The 19,878-nt window shown below is 40.1% G+C and overlaps 1 protein-coding gene across 6 annotated transcripts in view; it reads left to right on the plus strand.

Annotated features, from left to right (window-relative positions):
- MAP7D2 (MAP7 domain containing 2) overlaps positions 1-19,878 on the plus strand; it is an 87,782-nt gene that overhangs the window by 39,399 nt on the left and 28,505 nt on the right. For 5 of the 6 annotated variants that reach the window (XM_064474497.1, XM_064474465.1, XM_064474491.1 and 2 more), the window contains exons 2-3: positions 9,885-9,962; positions 13,228-13,391. In XM_064474497.1, the coding sequence (XP_064330567.1) occupies positions 9,885-9,962; positions 13,228-13,391 (242 nt within the window). Of the gene's footprint in view, positions 1-9,884; positions 9,963-13,227; positions 13,392-18,970; positions 19,118-19,878 lie in introns of those variants that run through there. The other variant, XM_064474482.1, reaches the window with a different exon arrangement.

Consider the following 19,878-nt stretch of genomic DNA (forward strand, 5'->3'; position numbering starts at 1 on the left):
ACAACTCGGAGCAAATCCCAAAGCACAGATGTCACTATTGCGGTTTCTATTAAAATACACTTGAAATGAAAAAAAATCTTAGTAAAAGCACTCTGCAGAGCCATCCCTGCACATGCATGTGCAGTGGGTTGTTTAAGGTCAGTGCTACACTGTACAAATTGCCACCTCTAAAATGCTGTTCACCAATCTCTGTCTCCCCAGTGTGAGTCCTTTATTTGTAGATAGTAACCTTGTTTTATAATTTCTTCAGTGATCATCCTTGAATTTTTTTATCTGCTTTTAATGAGAATATACTGGCGGATCTATGTCATCATTTTTACTCAAGGCTCCAGAAGAACACTTTCTGGCTGAAATTGGTTTAGAAACCAGCTGTAGTTTTGCCATGTCATGCTTTTTGTACGGGCACTTTGTCATAGAGATTAATTAAGGGTTTGATTATAGGACTTCTTTTTATCTGTACAAACTGGCCCATCTGCAAGCAGTTGCTTTCCTGCGGAGGCCTGTGGCCATCTGCCTTGCCCTCCAGCCCTGCCCTGCAGGCAGAGACCACACAGGAAGGCAGGGTGTGCAGAGGCTGCTGGGGCTTCCCTCAAAACGCTCTCCTGTGACCCCCAAGCTAACCTGAGATTGGAGATTTGCAGCTGCTCTGTACCAGTGCCGTGAAGGTTTCTTTTGGGATAAAAGGAGCTCTGGCAACAGAATAACGGACTTCAGCAGTGCTCTTTAGTGCCTTAAGCCGGGCAGCTCGGTGCGCGCTCCAGGCTGCTGCCACGGTGGGAAAATGATCCCAGCTTTCCTCTTTGCTGCAAAGCAGAATTTTAATGAGGGGTCCTGGCCACTGGTGCGGTGGGCTGCAGGGATGTCTGGCCTGCTGCTGAGGGGAGTATTACGTGGGTTGGAAGGCCGGTGACACGGAAGAGCCTGAGCATGAAGGTAGGAGCTCTGCCCAGTACGCTCTGTAACTTTTCCGAGTGCTCACATAAGGTAAGCGGTCTGTTTTCTGCAGATAACCATCTTTGCAAGTACAGGCTCCTGCATCCCTTGGTTTTAAATTACAGCAGCGAAAGCCGCTGTGAAAGTTGGAGGAAGTGTTCATCATTGTCAGCAGAGAAAAAAATCACGGTAAAACGAGAGAGCTGGTGCGCCTGAGCTGCAGGTCATCTCCTTGCCCACGCGGGGGCTGCGTAGGACTGCAGTGGCTGCAGAGACTTCCACAAAAGCTCTTGCTACCTGGATCTGGAAGAGCAGTTTTGTGTTCTCCCTTCGCTTTTGCGGTTGTCATGCACTTCAGCTACCCTTTGAGAGTGCAACACAGCAGTGGAAAATTGTAAAACTGCCGAAGCGTAAGATCACTATTCAGCGCCGTACACCATCAAAGCCAATTAACTGGAGTAGGAAGTGGGTTTTAATGTGCATTTGGGAATTACAAGCTAGCTGGAGGTGGGAGAAATGGATACTTACAGTTTCCATCTCGTTTGCTGATGCTAAAAATAACAGACTCTCTCAGCAAAATGCTAGTTTTCACTGAGCTCTGGTTATCTAATACCTAATACTAAATATATAACATCAGCAGATATTGATGCATAAATGTGGATTGCAAGTTCAGAAACACTTTTAATGAAGAATTGAAGTGTGCTAGACTACACTACCGATGCAAAGCTTTTGTTTCTAGTTCATTTTGATGACAGAAGTTGTTGGAAAGAAATTGAATTGGTTTAATTTTGATGTGTATGTTCCTAAAATGTGGTTGTTCAGATTGAATTCACTGAGGTAAGGAAACAAATGTATATGATCCTAAAACATTTCCCTTAGATAATTTGGGCAAAATAACTGTGACTTGAGGCTAACTGTCTTACTCTGAGGCTTTCTTTAGCAAAGGTTATAAGGTGATGTGAACTAGGCAAGCATTATTTACAGCGTTTATAGATACTCTCCTTCCAACAAACAGATTTTCCATTTATTATGATAGTATAGGAGTGATAGGATATCTTTTCAGACTTGGGTGGGGCGTGCAAAGGCTTCCTGATCCTAACAAGACATTCCCATCTCTTCTGTTTCAGCAAAGTGGTTTTGCTGAAGTCAGTGAAACTAGTCTGTGCGAGTTAGTAAATGCATAAATCCTAAATACATGTTGGGGCAGTTGCTAATTCAGGAGATATGCAGTGAGTGAAAAAAAGAAGTTGTTTCTGTAGTGGAAAAAAAATTGATTGTAATGTGTATAGCTTTGGGGTTTGGGGGTTTGCTGCTTGTTTCTGTATATAATTTCCAGATAGTGCCAGCAATTATTCCTTGGTGAACCCTACTTCCATTTAGTTTCAAAGTGCTAATTGTGAGGTAGAAGCAGTACTTGTTTTTGTTTATTTGGTTTTTTATCCATTCTGGAATGCATAGTATTTCCTTCCAGGAAGTTGCTGATTTGATTCCCCCCACCCCAATTCATCAGATGTGCTGAAAGTAGCTTATGATTGTGCACAGAATTTTAAGATTATTTACTTGCTCAGGGAGCAGGTTTGAAAAGGATGGCGTTCCTTGGACACAGTGTATGTGTGGGATGAATCCGTTATCAGGATAGTGTCATGAATGCATGAATTCCTTTTGGATTATGCTCTTCTCTTGTTCTACTCCTCACTATAAACCTTGTGTAGTTAGATATCCGAAGGGAGAAAGGGCTATGTTGTTATTTTTGGTTAATATTATTGAAGGCTTTTTCTCGTTAATATAATAAAAGTTGTGACCGGATAAATTTTAAAAACAATAGTTATCCTACATCTCAAGTGCATCTTCAAAATGGATTATCTTTTACACTGAGAATTTATACATTTACTAGAAAAACTTTTTTTTTTAAAGCAAGTTGTAGAAAAAAAACAAACAAAAAAGCCAAAAACCCAAACCAACCAACCAAACAAAAAAACCCACAAAAAAACCCACCAAACACTAACCAACCCAAAACCCTCTCAACCCCTGAGGGGGGGAAAAAAACCAAAACAAAAAAAAACCAAACACCCAAGGCCCTCAAAAAGTCCTGCTTAGATTATTTTAAAGGGTAAGTCTTAAAAGTCATTCATAGTTGTGGTTCTGATGTTGTACCATATCATTTTTCAAATAAAACAGCTCTGGAAATTGTCTGTAAACTTAGATCATGCTGCAAATGTGTAACTCAAAGCAGCTACAATGAGGAGAATGACTAGACGCTTTGGTAACAACAACTATAAATAAATGAGAATCTTCAGGCCTTCCCCCCCCCCCCCCCCCCCCCTTTCTCCTTTCATCTAATGTTGGAAACTTTAGAATTTTTAGTCAATCCTCTACTTCTTTGTAGAAACATTTTTATGCTAAATTCTGCTGATAATCTGCAAAAGATAAAAGTTCTTGAGACTTGCCTGAGAGCAGGAGTGGCATGAATGTCTGGTCGGGTCCCCACCTGCCAGGTTGATTTGCAGCCAGCAGGAGAGCTGTGTCTCCTTTGGTCGATGGCTGCTAGAGCAGTAGCTACTTTGAAGCTAGCATTAGAGTGCACAAGAACTTTAACTAAGGCTCTGGACATGATGTTTACATGTATGAACATTTTATTTTGTATTAAAATTTTATATGAGGCTTTTAACAATAGTTGCCTGTTTGTCTTCTAGCAGAGGAATAATCCCATTAGTAACTAATTGCTGGATGAAAGATGTATAATAAAAGAAGGGGATTTCCTTTTGCTTATCTCCTTTCCTTCTCCCCCTTGTGAATCAAGAGTCTTGGAAAGTGTTACTAGTGTAGAGAAAGGGAGTATAATATACTCCCTTGGAGTAGGATGGAGAGGCAGGTCTGTCCTTTATCCCTATTTATGATCTCTAGGTGTCTTTGCACAGGATTTATTCTGCAGCATGTAATATCTGAGGTACATGTCCACCATTTAATAGATAGTGAACTCGGCATGTGTTTGCATGTACGCTGCAAAGATGAACTTCTCAGAGAAATGGCACTACTTTGGAAAGTGCTTGAGAACAGCTTTTCATTTAAGCTTCACATGAAGTTACTGAAGGTGTTTTCAAGTTAGCTGCAGCCATAAAATAAATTTTAAAATAGTTATGAAATGGAATTTGTGTGTTCAAATATCAGTATCTGTTATTAAAATTACTGTTCATTAATAGTAAAAGACTACAGAAGACAAGAGTAAGATTAAAATTGTGTATCTACCTGAATAACTGATCTCTTCGTGCATAACATGCATTCACATTTCTGTTTGAAGACAAAATTTTTCAACTGTAAGGTAGAAAATTAATTGAGATCTGTATTGACAGTGGTAGGAATTCAGACATTTCTAAAGAAACTGCTGAGCTTAGAAATTATATATTTAAATTTCTATTTCTGTCTTCATAAACTTGAGTGATGCAGGGATTATTCTGAGAAATGTAAGTTAAAAAACCCCCCATAGTTAAGTTATGACTGAATCTCCACCATTCGCCTCCCTTTTTGTGCAATTTCTGTAATTACCTGCAGTAAGAAGCTGAAGGGACAGGTTAGAAGGGGGAGGAAGGTCTTACCTATAGGTTCCAAATGGGTGTGGAATCTGGTATAGTTTGAAAAATACAGCTATAAATGTTCTTGTGTGTTAAATCTGGGAGGACACTGGCAAGCTCTGGTTAAGCCTCTGGACTCCTTTTGCCTGACGGATTACTGAAGCCCATGAATAAAACAGCAACGCAGAGCACACACTGACATAGTGCTGCTGCTTTGCACATGTTTACTGTGAGGTGGCCTGTCTAGTAGGGACTTGTTAAGTAAACTAATTTATTAATCTAGTGTTATTGTTTAGTGTTTTCATAAGTAAAAACATTCTGCTACTGTACTTTATCAGTTCCCCCAGTGATCTTGAGGTGCATCTGCTGTGTCTGCCTGATACTGGAGTCTCCAAGGGACACTGTTATGGCTGGGCACACAGTTTATGCATAAGTATGCAATCCTGTGGAGCTGATTAGGTGTCTGTAGGCTCACACAGAACTGAAAAGATCTGCCTCTTATATTTTAGCAAGTTTTTCCTCCCCATGCAGTAATTCTTATATTTTTGTTGTTCTATGTGATTACCAAATGACCTATATATACTTTACAATTTTAAAGTTATTTGACCAGCAAGTATGGTATACAGCTGAAGTTTTTGATTCAAACAAATAATTTGAAGATTCAGGGTGGGGATCGGGAACATAAAGTAGGTACGTAATGATGCAGGCTTTTAGGGAGCAAAACCTTGATTTTTATAGATTGAGATTATATTATTTTAAAAAATGGAGTTTGCCGGCAGAATGGTGGGTGTAAGTGCAGTGATCTCTCTGTCTGCTCTGGTCTGCTCTACAGACCACCTCACCATATCCCTCACAAGGCCACCCATTGGCAGAACTGCATCCAAACCAGGAATTTCACCAACGCAGCGATGACAGTGTAGATGACACATACTGTGGCAAAGGTCTAAACATGTTGGACAGTGCCACACAGAGTGGGCAAAGGTCTAAATGTGTTGAACATGGTCATGTAGGACAGACAAAGGTCTTGGTATGTTGAACACCGTTACCTAGAGCTGGCCTCAGATCCCCAGGTGACTTTCCTTCTGTGTTGGGATGCCTGCTATCAAGGGCTTTGATATCTGCTATATATAAATACATTGTGAAACCAAATAACATGGGATGTTAGAGTGTATGCAGGTTCAACAACAAAGTAGAAAAAAAAAAATATGGAGGCCCTACCCACTGGCCGGTTACTCAGGTGCAAATTTCAGGAGAGGAGGTGTCCAAGCAGCGGCTGGTCCTTCTGAGATGTACTCTCAGCTTCAAGTGACTGATTCTCCTGCTTGAGTATTTGTTTTCTTAACCAGAAACAGGATACAGATTTCAAAAGACAGAGATTGCCTTGTGTCTCATCAGGATATGACAACCTTCCTCTCTGTCTTGAGCAACCACCAAGAGGCTTATGCAAGCAGTACGTGGAGCGGAGCAGTGTGTGTGTGGACATGTTCCAGTACTGTTTCATCAGTCTGAATAGGTTTATGTTGCCCATCAAAAAGGATTGAAGCAGCAATTAACATGTCAGCTTTTACTTCTGTGAGTGTTTATTTCAAAGTAACATTAAAGTATTGAAAGAGTCCTTGTAATTACTGCTGCAGGACCAATGCTGACATTTTAACCAGTTTTAAGTTATGTTTTTCTTTAGAAATGCTTGTTGTAACGAAGTCCCAGCAGGGCGGCTTCAGTTGAAAAATGAGGCACAATCTCAAGGAATTAGCCCACTGGTTAGACACGTGTCGTTGAGAGTGGGGACTCTCTGGAAAAGGGGCTTTTGGGGAGGGCTGGGACATAGAGTAGAAGTAGCAGGAATTTGTGTGTATGTACATGTGTGCTTCCTTGCAGAAAAATCTTTGATGTTGTTAATTGGGCAGTTTCCTTATTCCCAAGACTTGAAGAAGAATAAAGGGTTATTAGAGAATTTTCTGCTGGTGTCTCTCTGTATTCATTACTCTGGTTGGCAGAAGGCACAACCAGCCTGTGTTTACATCTGGACTCTTACACATCGTTCACTGCTACACACCTTTCGAACTGAGGGGTCAGAGGCTTAGCTGTAAATGAGGAAGGCTCAGGATAAAGCTGAGTATACAGAATATTGACCTGAGGTCACTTATCACAGTGAAAGTTTTTTTGCTGTGGGGCTTTCTTTTTCATTCAAACCTGGTTCTGCCCTCTGCTGGCAGTTCGTGTTATGAAACAGAGATGGAGTTGTGTTATTTTCATGGTAGAGTTAGTTACCTCTGCTAGCTTGCAGTCCTCTTTACCAAACAGAATCTGAATTCCTGTCATTAATCAAATTTCTCACCACAGGTAACTGCTGTGCCCATTATGTTTATAATGGATATTATATGAAGAAATGTAGTAAATATGCTCATTTTGACCTTTAAAAAAATTGTCACAAGGTGCAAGTTGTTACCCAGGGAATAGTTAATTCTGTCCTTCAAAGCTATATTTACTTACTGAAGGCAAGAAATTTTCTGGTTTTTCCCAGGCATGCTGATTCGTGAAGTCAAGTACTTGAGTTAAGGAATGCCAGTACTAAGGATGCCGGTGCTATTTTAATGGTACCCTTGCTGCATGCATGTGCATTTGATGCCTCTACTTATTAGATTGCGTGCTGTTTTCCTCCATACAGTTTTTTGCATGCTGGGGTGTTGTTGCACATGTAATGAGCAGCAATTCCATGTATTTGTTGTTTCACCTGTGACACAGCCCGGACTGGAGTGCTTATCCCCGTCCCGGTTTCCATACTTCAGGTTCTACCTCTCTCCATCTGAGTTATATTGCTTGCCACAGAAGACACTAGCTCCAGCCTCTGCTTGCCTCTGTCCTTTTCCCCAGCCTCTGCTTGCTCCCAAGCTCAGTTTTCCCTCCTTGGGCTCTTGATCCAGTCTTGATTTCACCTCTGCTGTTTCTGAATTGTAGGTTTCAAGCTGTTTTGACTTTCAGATCACTGAAAAACTTTCCACTGGAGCTGTAATTTAACTGTGCTGACAACAGGATTCCCCTTCTTGGCTCCTTATTGCAGGCCCCTTCAAAGCAGTTGCAAACCTTCGCTGTGGTTGCTTTACTGAGCCGCCTCCTCTTCTCTCCTCCCTCCTTGTCAAATCTGACAATAAATGGCAGCCAAGCGAACAAACAAGTGGACTGGGATGGAAGTAGGATGAGTCTTCAGCAATAAATAGACACTTATTTGACCCACAAATTCTAGTTGTAATTAACCAGCTGGGAGCTATAATCGCAATTTTCCAGAGGCCTGGCTGCTGTCAAGTAGTCACTGTGTGTACAGAGGAGGATTAGAGATGGTGTTTGAAGGCCCTGCTTGGGGGAAAAGCAAACTGTTGTTCTAATGCGGGACAGCTGAGACCTGCCTTTTTCACCAGTCACAAGAGACCACTGAGGCTGGTTTTCAGCCTTCCTACAGAAACATGCGTTTTACAGAAAGGCACTTGCTCTGTCAAAATCTTTGCTCCTACAGACAGGATGCCCTCAGAGAGGAGCATGCAAGTGTGACTTTTCAGGAAGAGAGTTGAGGTTACAGTCTAAGTAACTTTTCTGCTTGTATTTTTCTGATAAAATTGACAGCTGCAGTTCTCAGAGCAAAAGGGGAGAGGTCTTAGTTATAATTCAGTAACTCAGTAGGGAGCCCGAATAATGATTGCAAAGGATACGTAAACTGTGCTGTGAGACAACGTGCCTGTTTGCACTGCAGCCCTGCTAAAACCCCAGGAGACTCTGAATACAGAGAGAATGGAGGGCGCTGGAGGCCCTGTCAGCTGTTTTAAAAGGAAACTGATACAAAAATTCACAGATACTATCCTTCAGAGTCCTAACCTCCCCGTAAGAGGAAGCGGAGTATCCAGAAAGTTCCCGAAATAAAACTCAATAGCAGCAAAGTCACTATTAAGCAGGCATCCTTTATTACAGCGCTGGGCAGCACTGGGGATTGATCCACCATAAGTGCTCCAGTGATTCGGTAAACTTCCAAAGATTATATGCTATAAAGTCATACATATTTATAAGATTCCCGAGGATTCATTAACATATGTAAAAGCTCAAGCTGCATGCATAGTTGTCTTTTTAGTGGTCTTTGGGGTCCTCCAGTGGTCTCTGACGGTCTTCCTCACCTATCTGCTGGTTGAACTTTGGGTTTCCTTTGCCCATATATAGTCATTGAATTAGCTCCTCAGTCCTTTAGCCTTGGGCTGTCACAAGGGTCTGATTTAAACTAGTTCCTCGAGTGCCTATCTCGGCACTGATGTCCTGAGTCTCTGTTATCAATGAATTTACGAGCTTATTCACCATCTTTTTTTTAATCCTATCTGGCACCAAGTTGGATTCTTCAAATCCCTGAAACTATCTTTGCAAGGGAGGAAACCACAAGAGAACAAGGATGCTTACAATAAGGACTAAGTCAAGGACTGTCAGGGGTTTAGTTCTTTCAATACCATCCTCTAGTTGATCTATCAAGTCACTAGCTGGTGAGCTTACCCATGGCATTGCAGAAGGTCCATCTCAGTCCCGTCTGGCTGCTCATTCCAGGGCATGCAGGCAGGTGACCCCAAGGCACCTTGTGTGTCACGCTCTGCCTGCCTGCCTTCTTAAATTGTGCTTTTCAGTGGCTCATGCTGTACAAAGAACTGGGGTGTCTGCATCCAGGTACGAAACACCCTCAGGCAACCTCCTCCCAAACAAGTAACCTGCTTTGAGATACTGACTCGAGAAGGAAACAAAGTGTTTCATACCTGGAAAAGAGGGCAGGAGGGCTGCTGCCTCTGTAGTCTCATCCAGCACTAATTGCTGGTTGTTGAAATGAGCTGGTGCTAGTGGTTTCCTGTGGACAAGGAAGCTGTGGGGCTGTGTTAAGCCATAAATACTAAGGCTGGGACTCCACATATCATTAGACTGTAAGAGAGCTGCATACAGCTTTTACTGCTTTCCTGAACTACCTTCTTTTTTTAGCCAAAAACTTTAAAATGAGGTTATTAACAAAGATGAATACATCTTAATTGCATCCTTATGGTTTTCCCCAAGAAAGGTTTAAATTTTTAAAAAAGCGCTAACAGCATGCTTGTTTGCACTGAGAAGCGGAGTCAGGCATTTACACTGAGGAGCTGTGCTTGGAGTTCGGCAGTAGGTAGGAGACACTGCTCAAGATGTATCCAAATCCCACTTGTTAACCTGCCCGCATACAAGTGCAAAATCATTTTTGTTGTTGGCGTTGTTAAATGCAGTAAATACGATTTCTTTTTGGTGGATTTCTTTTTTCTTTTTTTTTTTTTTTTTGGATGCTTCTTTAGTTCTACTAACACTTTTTTAATACTCTTTTTTTCCTGTCTCTGACTACAGCCATTGATGGATTTCTAAAAACCGATGAAAGACAAAGACTGGCAAAGGAGAGAAGAGAAGAAAGGGAGAAATACCTTGGTAAGATGGCAGGAGGTGTATGCATTATTTCCGTATATGGATTAATAGGTGTAAGTTACTAACGTGATATTTTTTCTATTCTGAATTTTAAACGTTGTGGTTCAGTCTGTTCCTAGTCTTTATTGCTTATATTACTACTTTTAAATTATAAAAAATAATCTGTCATCTTTGATTTCTATTTGAGTATTTAATATTCTATAGTTACAAGTTGACTTCCTTCTTTGATTTATGTACTTTTGAATATAGGTTTCTGTGCAAGATATTGACTATTAGATTCTGATTTGTAAAAATACCAAATAAGCCTTGAATAATACTCAGGATAATATGTAGGGTGATTTAGTGAAACAGCCTCAATTTTGATCTATTATGTTTTTGCTATATTAAAAAGTATCGTGGAGTTGTTAAGTATGGCATAAAGCAGATAGTTTTCCTTAAGTTTTAAAATGGTTCATCTTTCAAAAGAATAAGAAAAACTATTAATTTATTGTCTGAATAAAATAAGCTTTGATTTCAGAATTTTTAAAATAGTCCGTTGTCTTTAATCTACTAGTACCTTCAGGGAAATGTTGAGGAAATTGCAAAATTTTATATATATATAAATAAAAGGGGTCTGTGCATACACAGTTAATTTTTATATATGTATATATGAATGGAATTAACTGTTCCACATTGTTTTGGACTTTATATATATACATATATGTATATATGTGTTACCTCCACTTTTCCTCATTGTAATAACAAGAAAGGCCAGTAGCACTGTTTCTTAAGGTTACCTGACAATTCCTATCAGAAGGAAGTGTCAGTGTCTTACGATTTTGTAAAATTTCAGTGTATATTTTGAGGAAATGTCAACTAAAACAGTATGGACACCTGTGAAAAGAATCATAGGAAAATATTGGTTTCCTTGCAATAAAGAAACAAACAAACTGTTGACTATTTCTTCACAAAACCTGAGGCTTGAGACCAGTGACTTGACAACTTTTAGTACTGTGGGCTTGGTGAGCAGGATTCCTTTTGGTAGTTTCTGTGAAAATCTGATGGTGTTTAGTTCTTCATCTCCCAAGAGATTATCTCTGTATGCATCAGCCTGAGTTGTAGCTTAGATCTCTTCCACTATACTCAGTCCAGACTATCTCTTCTGTCCTCTTGATTATCCTTTCTTTGCTGGATCCTGAGAAAGTGACACGATGAGTAGATTGGAAAGGACTTGGATTAAAAAGCAGAAGGGGAGATGAGAGGGAAGCTGAAAGCTGGAGAATCTGGGAGTGATTGTCCCAGGGGATTTGTAAACTGTTGGCTGCGGTTCTTGTCTTCAGACATGATACATGCCTTCTGGAAACATACTTTTTTAGGGTTAAGACCATTTCTAGAATGGACAGCTCTGGCTTTTGGTCACAATTTCTCTGTGGCAAATTTCTTTCAGAAGTTCAGAAAAAAGCAGCAAGTTCCTCAGAAGGACAGATCTTTATGCAGCCAGCAGGTACTTTGCAGCAATAGCAAATAACCTTTTCACTGAAGCCAAAACTCATTAATCAGTGGTTTAGTATCCCTAAATTAAGGAACAAGAATTGTATGTCCACAATGACAGAATGGTTTGCTTCTCTGTCCAGAATCAGTCCCGGGTTTCGCCTACTTACTCAGAAGGTAATCTTAGCACAATCTCTGGACATCTCATTTTATTTTTGGTTTTTATCAACTCCAGCATGCTGTTTTCACCTGCTCTACCTGACGTGGCTAGCAGTCGTTAAAATTAGTGACTGGTCACTTGTCTTCCACTGTCTCTGAGGTAACTCTTTATCTGTTGACAAGTCTGATTCTTCATAAGTACAAGTCCAGACTCACCTGCAGCACTGACATCCCTCTCATACTGCCCCGTCCTGAGTGGGGAGGAATAGTGAATTCTCATAAGGCAAAAGGGGAAGATAATATCAACTGTACTTCTAATGAAAATAAAGTAGAAGTTGTTGTTGTAAAGCAGGTGGGATGTGAGGACAAAGTATTTTAGGAGGATCTAGTATTCAAGGGAAAGAAAGGTACCTGCTGGAAAAAGATCTGGTGTTGGAGGGGCTCCAGCTTTAAACCGAGGGCTTTGAGGGTGGACTGGGGCTAAGAGGGACTGAAGGTCACCCCTGTGGTTAAAGAGCCTGGGGGCAGGAGCTGAGGGAAAAAGGCTGATCTGAGAAGAGGGAATTGAGATGGTTGGGCAAGAGCCTAGGAATGATAGGAAGATACTGAGAGAGAGTTAGAAGGGCAAAAATTTGCTGTACAAGGAAACAGGAACTGAAAAGGCAGACTAAAGTTGCATAGGTGAGCAGGATGAAGGACTAGCTCTTGTATAAACAGTGTTAATTCTGGCTTTCCCTAACTTTCAAGTTTTTAGCCTGGCAACTGTGAGAATATTCCTTCTTTGATATCGGCTGTATGTGTGTTGGTATGTGATATCACAGGCTTGCGTGTGTGTAAGCATGGTTACTGAACTCGTCTTTCCTTGCCTTTTTATGGAATACACTTGCATGAGAAGTGGATTTTTCTTCATTATTTGTCATGTTAACTTCTGCTACTTGTTCTCCTATGTAAACCTGAAGCAACAGCCCTGGATGTAACGCTGCAGTTTGAATTTCTGTAATAACAAGCTAATGTCTCAAGAAAAAGATTATGACTCCAGTTGGAATAAACAACTGGGCAGAACCCCCAATAATGAAGTAATTTTTTTTTTTTTTTCATAAAAAGAGGCAGAAGTGGATAACGATGTAGCACCAAATTGTGAACAGAATTATGTATTTTCAAAGCTTCACAGAAAATTTTGGGTATGTTGTTTTCATGTATTTATTTTGAAGGCAACCCCATTAATGAGAAGCACAGTTTTAAAGAAATTCCAAGGACTTTTGCTTCAACATGGATAACTGATTCACTTTAAAACCTACTGGGAACACTTGTTATGTCTGAAAAAAGAATTCGGCTTTAAGCTACAGAGGGATTTGAGACATAAACAAAAAAGAGTTGTTACCTTTGTAAAAACAGCATACAGAATAGTTGAGGGGCACAAACTCTTATTCTGTGTCCAAAGGGATTTCCTATTTATTTATTGAGCAAATCACTTAGATTTGCTAATCATTCCAGCACTTCTGTGTACTATATTTTTGATCTTAGTGGACTTAAACCCTGTGTATTGTATTTGTTGTTTTACACTATTGTGTCATGTTATCGAATAATTTTAAAGAAGAAAATTTTTATGAAGTGAAATGCACCCTTTTCTCTGCCTAAGCTGCTAGGGAGCAGCAGATACTGGAGAAGGAGAGAAGAGCAAAACTTCAATATGAAAAGCAAATTGAGGAGCGATGGAAAAGACTGGAGGAACAGAGGCAGAGAGAGGAACAGAAGAGAGCAGCTGTTGAAGAAAAACGGAGACAAAAGCTTAAAGAAGAAGAGGTAAGGTCCTTTGGGAGATGTACAGCAGAGCAACTCTGTATGGTACCATTAAACATAGCTGAATATTGACATGCATTAAACGTTGATCTTCTCTTTTTGTTTTGTTTCATGGGGTTTTGGGGTGGTGGTTTGTTTTTTTTCTTCCCCCAGACACATGTGGGTATTCCTTCAGGAACTGCAAACACAAATCTTTGAATTTGTGACTTTGAAATCCACTTTGAACTCTAATATACTGATTGTGGCTTCTGCATAATAGCTGAGAATTAACTTAAAAATATTTTGTCATGTGGTTTGTTTCAAATTTTGGTAAGAAAAATGGCAAAAACCAGAAACCACAGCTATAAGTACTCTACTACTTGTACAGCAAAAACACCTTCCACAGCCTTTCTTTTTGTCTCTCTCTCTTTTTTTTTTTTTCATTTCTTTTTTTTGTCTGATCTCACAGAGTAGTCATCTACTTATGGTAACATATCTGGGACTCTGACTGTCTAATGATAAAGTACAAGCTTCCCAGAAGGTAGTTTTTAAAGATGAGTGTTTCCATAAAAAGGAAAGATTTTTCTTACTGTTCTGTTTACTGCCCATGAAAATGAAATAATGTTTATGAAAATATGTTGGTGTTTTCCTCAGTGATATAAAATCAGAAATTATTATTTAAAGCAGTGAGGAATCTAGGCTGGTTTAAAATTCTAGCACAGAACAGAATTAATCATATATCTTCTGAAGCATCTTCATACCCTTCCTCTCTTCTGCTCTCCCTGCTGAGATCGTTTAAGGTTCTTTTTTGCTCTAGTGAGTCCAATTTCTGATGCAGATCTCTGAATGCAGTGTGTGTATGTGTCTGTCTCTCCGTATGGCATTCTGTAGAAAACACTGCAACTGATAAAGAATTAATGATTTTTGGAAAAGGGGATAGCGGTTTTATTAAAAAAAAAAAAAAAACAACCACCCAAAAACTCAGAAGATATTTCCCCAGTTCCTAGATATAAAGGCTCTAGACATCCACAGTTATTAACCTTCCTTTTTTTTCTGCCCTAAACTTTTGATCAAAATGTCTTTGCAAAAGGGGTAAAACACTTCTGCATGGGATCAGAATAACATACTGCTGTCCATTGACCTTTTTTTTTGTTGCTGTTGCTTGATTTTTCACTTTAACCTGAAAAGACAATTATATCCTGCCATTCCTCTTTCAACTATAATATACTGATTGTGGCTTTTACATAAAAGCTGAGAATTAATTTTAAAATATTCTGTCATGTGGTTTGTTTCAAATTTTGTTAAGAAAAATGGCAAAAACCAGAAACAAAGTGTAGGAGCTCTCTCTCCTTCTGTGGTAATGTCATTGACCTGATGCGCTCCTTCCCCAGTATTTCCTGCTGTAATAACCTTTTGCAGGTAAGCAAAATTGATCCCCTTTATGGCGGTTGTAAGGGAAAGTGGCGAGTACAAAAACTTCCAAAACCTTGCCCTCAAAATTTGCACCAGAGGCGGGCAGGAAGGGGAAGAAATGTAGGAAGAATGAGCAAATGCCTGCATGGTTTGCCTGTGCTGGAGAAGTGAGAGCAGGGTTGTTGGATGTGAGAGGCTGTGCCAGCTCAGACCCAAAGGGGGACCAGTGTGACCCCATCTCCTGTAGTGGCCTCCTCTACTTGCCCAGAGATGGACACAAGAGGCTGAGCACACAGCGATGTTTCTCCCAAGCATCAGCAAACCTTTATACCTCCCCAACACGCTGTACATGTGGTGGGAGACTTCTCTAATGGCGAGAGAAAGGCTGCCTCCAAGTGTTTGGTCATAATACGAATACCATTCCTAGCTCTGCTCACTGGGCTGGTCCTTCAAGCTTAAACTTTGCGAAACCTTTTAGGAGCCAAGGCAGGCTCAGGCCTGGCTCCTTTCCCTTTCCTTCCCTTTCCTTTACTCCCTACCTCCCCCTTTCCCCAGCTTCAGGAACCTGAGAGAAGGCTACGTGGGCAGGAGGACAGGAGAGGATGCTTGCTTTTTTGGGGATGGATTAGACCTGGTGGGAGGAAAAATCCAGGAGCCTCTGATGAAGGGAAGGTTAAGCAGGGGAATAATCTGTAGAACGGGAGGATGAGGAAAAAGGAGATGCTACCACCTCCTGGCTTCCCTTCATGAATACTTGTCATTCCTTCATTTTGTGAATTCCACTTGAATTCTGCTAAAGGATCTGCCAAATGCCACCCCCCCGAGCTCTTGTGATGAGCCCCTTGGACCCCGTATGCATAGTAGCAGTGGAGGTCAGAGTAAGGATGGTGATGAAGTTGCAGCCCCCGGGCACTGCAAGTTACTCACTACTTATGAGTCATTCTAGATATTTGAGGCCTTCTTTACTGGAAGAGCTTTGAACCCATGTTTCCCACACCTGTGGTGGTGGGGGGTGCCCTGGCCAGTGAGCCAGTGTACTGCAGCGTGTCCTCAGTGTTTCTCCTTTTAACACTGGTTTACACTAGGTGGGGGCTGGAGCACCCATTTTACCTGCTCATCAGGTGCCTGAAGTGCCAAATAGAGAGATTTTCTTCTCTGCTTTCTGCCTTATTAGTTGTCCTTTATATCTTCCTTAAGTCTTTTTTCCTTGCTTTTTAACACAGCAGAAGACAGTGTATGTTTCTGATTGGAACAGGTTATATAAATCTCTCTGTAAAATATTGTTGTTGCATCTGTAAGAGTTTGAGAAAGATGAATGGCTCTTAACAAACTGTGGGGACTTGTTGGCTTCCTACATCAGAGCATCCTCTGTTTGGCTGTTTTGCATGCAAATGACTTCTCAAAGGAGGAGGTGGCTAAAGTTTGATTTATTTTGCTTACTTTTTCCCTTCTACAGTGCCAGATAAGAGATGGTGGTTTTAAAGTCTGTGCTGATAAGAATGGAGGCGTTCTGGTAAAGTTCTCCTCTGGGGCAGCTGGAGCTTGTTGGGGAGCACAATGGAAGTGTGTCGAGTTCCTCAGACAGGAACTGAATCAATTTGTCTGAAAATTGTCCTGTCTACATTGACTGCATCTTTCTTACCTGCACAGGTCTTCAGTAGCTCTGCCCTCTCCTCTGTATTACTTTTAAACCTGCCCACTTCCTTTAGTAAAAGCAGTCTCTGAGCCTTGAGGAAAGAATCATGTTGTTGAACACAAGCTGTTAGTTGCTTTTAACAATAAGTAGCCAGTGGCTTTGGGGCTGGATAAAAGCAAAGTTAGTCCTTTCCATGTCAAGGATGCTAGTGTGAATAAAAGCAATGACATCCATCTAGTCAAAGATCCATTTTTAATAAAACCATCAGATTTTGTTGAAAAGGGAATTGGTAAAATTAGTACTGATTCTACTAAAATACTAATATTTAAAGGAACCACTTCTGGTAGACAGCATCAAATCTAATCCAGCACTCAGACTTGAGAGATTGGTGTAACAACTGCTAAATGGAAAAGAATATCCTGCAGCATTGGAGAGATTGTTTTGGTGCACGTGTACTATCTGTTACATTAGTAAAAAGTATGCACTTAAACACAAGGGAGTGAAAAACTCTGAAGGTGTGTTAGCTTTAATTACTTACTATATTATAATTCAAAGTTAATTACTTTTTAAATTATAATATATGGAATGAATAACTGCTTTCCAAAAATCTTTTGGCAATTCATATACTGAGTGGAATTCAGTTGCACAAATAATACAGAAATTTTGCTGCAAATTGGTTGATTGCTATGCAAGCAGTCTCTGTTTGCCATGCAGTGGACATGAGAAGGGTTTAGTCCTCATTACAACACCGACCGTCCTCTGCTCCCCCCTTGCCATTACTTGCTGTTGTAGCTCCCCAAGTACCTTAATGCAGAACCTTCGTTTGTCCCGTGTCGTTCTTTGATGCACGCACCCTTAATGAATTTTGCCTTTCTACCCACTGTAATTGCAATTGGTTGACGGTAGAAATTCATTCTATTCAGAAGGGTAGTTAAATTTAAAAATACTGCACTGCTTTTTAGTGTGTTCTTTAAATAAAAAATAACAGAGCTCTTTTGAGTGGCTCTTCCACACAGCCACAATAGATGAAGCCAGCTGGTAATATCAGGTAACAGTGAGCTACTTATATACAGTGCTGATGAATATATAAAATGAAGAGAAGGAGGTTTTTTGGGCTCCTTTAGATGTTTGTATTGTAGGTATAAGGCAGATTGTTTTAGAACTGTTTATACAAATCATCTGAAGTCATAATACTTGTAAAATTACTGTTTTCCTTGTTTTCACATCTCTGTCATGTTTAAGATGGAGAAAAGGAAAGTGCTTCAGTCAAATTGCCTGAATTCTCACTAGTGGTCTTTGGGTTTGTTTGGATTTGTGTGTTTTCGGATTTGGTTTGGGTTTTTTTGTTTGTTTGGGGTTTGTTTGGTTTTTTGTTTGTTTTGTTCTGCGAATGTTTGTTCTGTTGCTTAGTCTGAGTAAAACCTGGATGAATAACAGGGTTTTTGGAAAGTAACGTGTATATCTCAGATATTAGCAGTAGATGGCTCTCTTTTTATGGTTTTACTCATTCTTAATTTAACCTACATGCAAAGCTTGTATGTTGTAGTTTTTTTGTGGAAGCTTGCTATGTCTTTAGTGCAGAGATTATTTCATCTGTCTATAGCTGTTAGAGTTCCCAAATGAGAATCACATGCATAGTTTGGTATATTTGTAAGAAAGTACTTCATCCAAAAGGAATGGTTTTGCACGTTATTTGCTGACGAAGGAATGCTCTATCTTGTTCAGTTTTCATCACAGACAATTATTAATGTATGAGTTGTTTATGCTGTGCTTCCCTGTGTCTTATTGTTTTCTTTGGCTGTTTAGTTTTGTGCTAACTTAAAATGTTTTCTAAATAACTATCTTTTCTTTGTGAAAATGGCCTTCATATTGTTCTTTATCTAAGCTATATCTGCAGAGTTTCATGAGCTTTAATAATTATGTTCTGTAGTGCTTTAATAAAAAGCTATTTGCAAATGAAAATGAAAGACACATCCTTTCCACATCACGTAGTTGAAGATTTCAACCTCAGATTGTAGGTAGCATGGGTTTTCAAATATGTCTGAAAAATAATTTAATTTCTTTAATCTATTTCATCATGCATTTTACTCTTACAACAGCACTTTCATAGTAGATGGTGTACGTGTATTCTGTGGTTTGCAAACTACAGAATATCAATGGTCCTTGCTCCAATCAGTGTTTAAAAAAACCCAAAACCTAAACATAAATCACCTGGATAATTGAAACTTGACTGCTTTAATCTTTTCTTTTTTGATTAATGTATAACAATATTCATTAGATATGGAAAGAAAGAAAGATTCTGTGTAAGTGCTTTAATGAGAAAGAAATGGGAGTGTCATTTTCCTTTGTTAAGAATGTGGGTAGAAAGGTATATTGGGGCCAGAGGCGTAGTAGAAGAAAGTAACAAAAAAAAACCCAGAGAAGAACTGGTGATGAAATAGCAGGTGAGGTTTGGAAAGAGTAGGTACGGAAAAGGGACTCAAACAATTAAATTAACGCTGGGAGGTGAGAAGTTAAAGGCAAAAAGCGTGAGCTTGAAATGCAAAGCTGGCACGCACAGCTTTTAAACATGAAAATTGCATCATCATGTAGTAAGAGAAGAAAGACAGATAGTAGCAAACTAAATCAGAGGGGAGTGACTTTGGATTCCAGAGACGGGAAGATTGCTTTCTTTTCACATCTGAACTATGGACAAGAAGTGGTAGGGTATTCAAAACTGTGGGGGTTTTCTGTGCTGTTGCAGTAGAGGCTGTGCTTAAGCTTTATATTGCTTCGTGTGTTTGCTCTGTAGGGAGAAAAAGGAGGAGGAAAGAGGCAGAGTGCACATTTGCGTGCCTGCCTGGACACTGATGGCACTGACTAGGGAGAAGGGGGGAAAAAGGGGGAGGGAGGATGGGGGAAGCGGCTGCCTGCTTTCAGTGGTCTTTAAATGGTGTTACCTGATAGACTGTGAGCTAAAGACATAAAAGGGAGACAAAACTGAAGGGATGTCTCAAAACACGCGGCAGAAAGATCGCCTTCCTGGAGAAGGCAGCAGAAACTGTAACAGCAGGGTGGGTCACCTGGCTGAAAGGTAACAGGAACAGGAGAGCTGAGAATAATAGAAAGGGTATGCAAAAATTGCCTTTTTTTACTCTTTGTATAGAGGGTGTTATAATGGAATTCTTTGTGGTACAAGTGATTTGTAGCAAAACTAAGAGAAGATAGCTTAAAGACAAGGTCATGACTTGCTGCTGAAATTGATGGATAATTGGTAGCAGGGTTGGATGAGGTGGAAAAAATGAGGTCAGAAACAAATTACTGGAAGTCATAGTAGTAGAAGAGATTCTTTGAAGATGTTGAAGAGACACAAGTATATTGCAGATAACCAGATGATGAGAGGGCATCTGGCATTGTAGAAAGCCAGTGACTATGGACAGAGCCCCAGAAAGGTAACACAAAGTTTACAGGTACAGGCATAAA

This window comes from Phalacrocorax carbo, chromosome 1, assembly GCF_963921805.1.
Source record: "Phalacrocorax carbo chromosome 1, bPhaCar2.1, whole genome shotgun sequence".
Classification (NCBI taxonomy): Eukaryota; Metazoa; Chordata; class Aves; order Suliformes; family Phalacrocoracidae; genus Phalacrocorax; species Phalacrocorax carbo.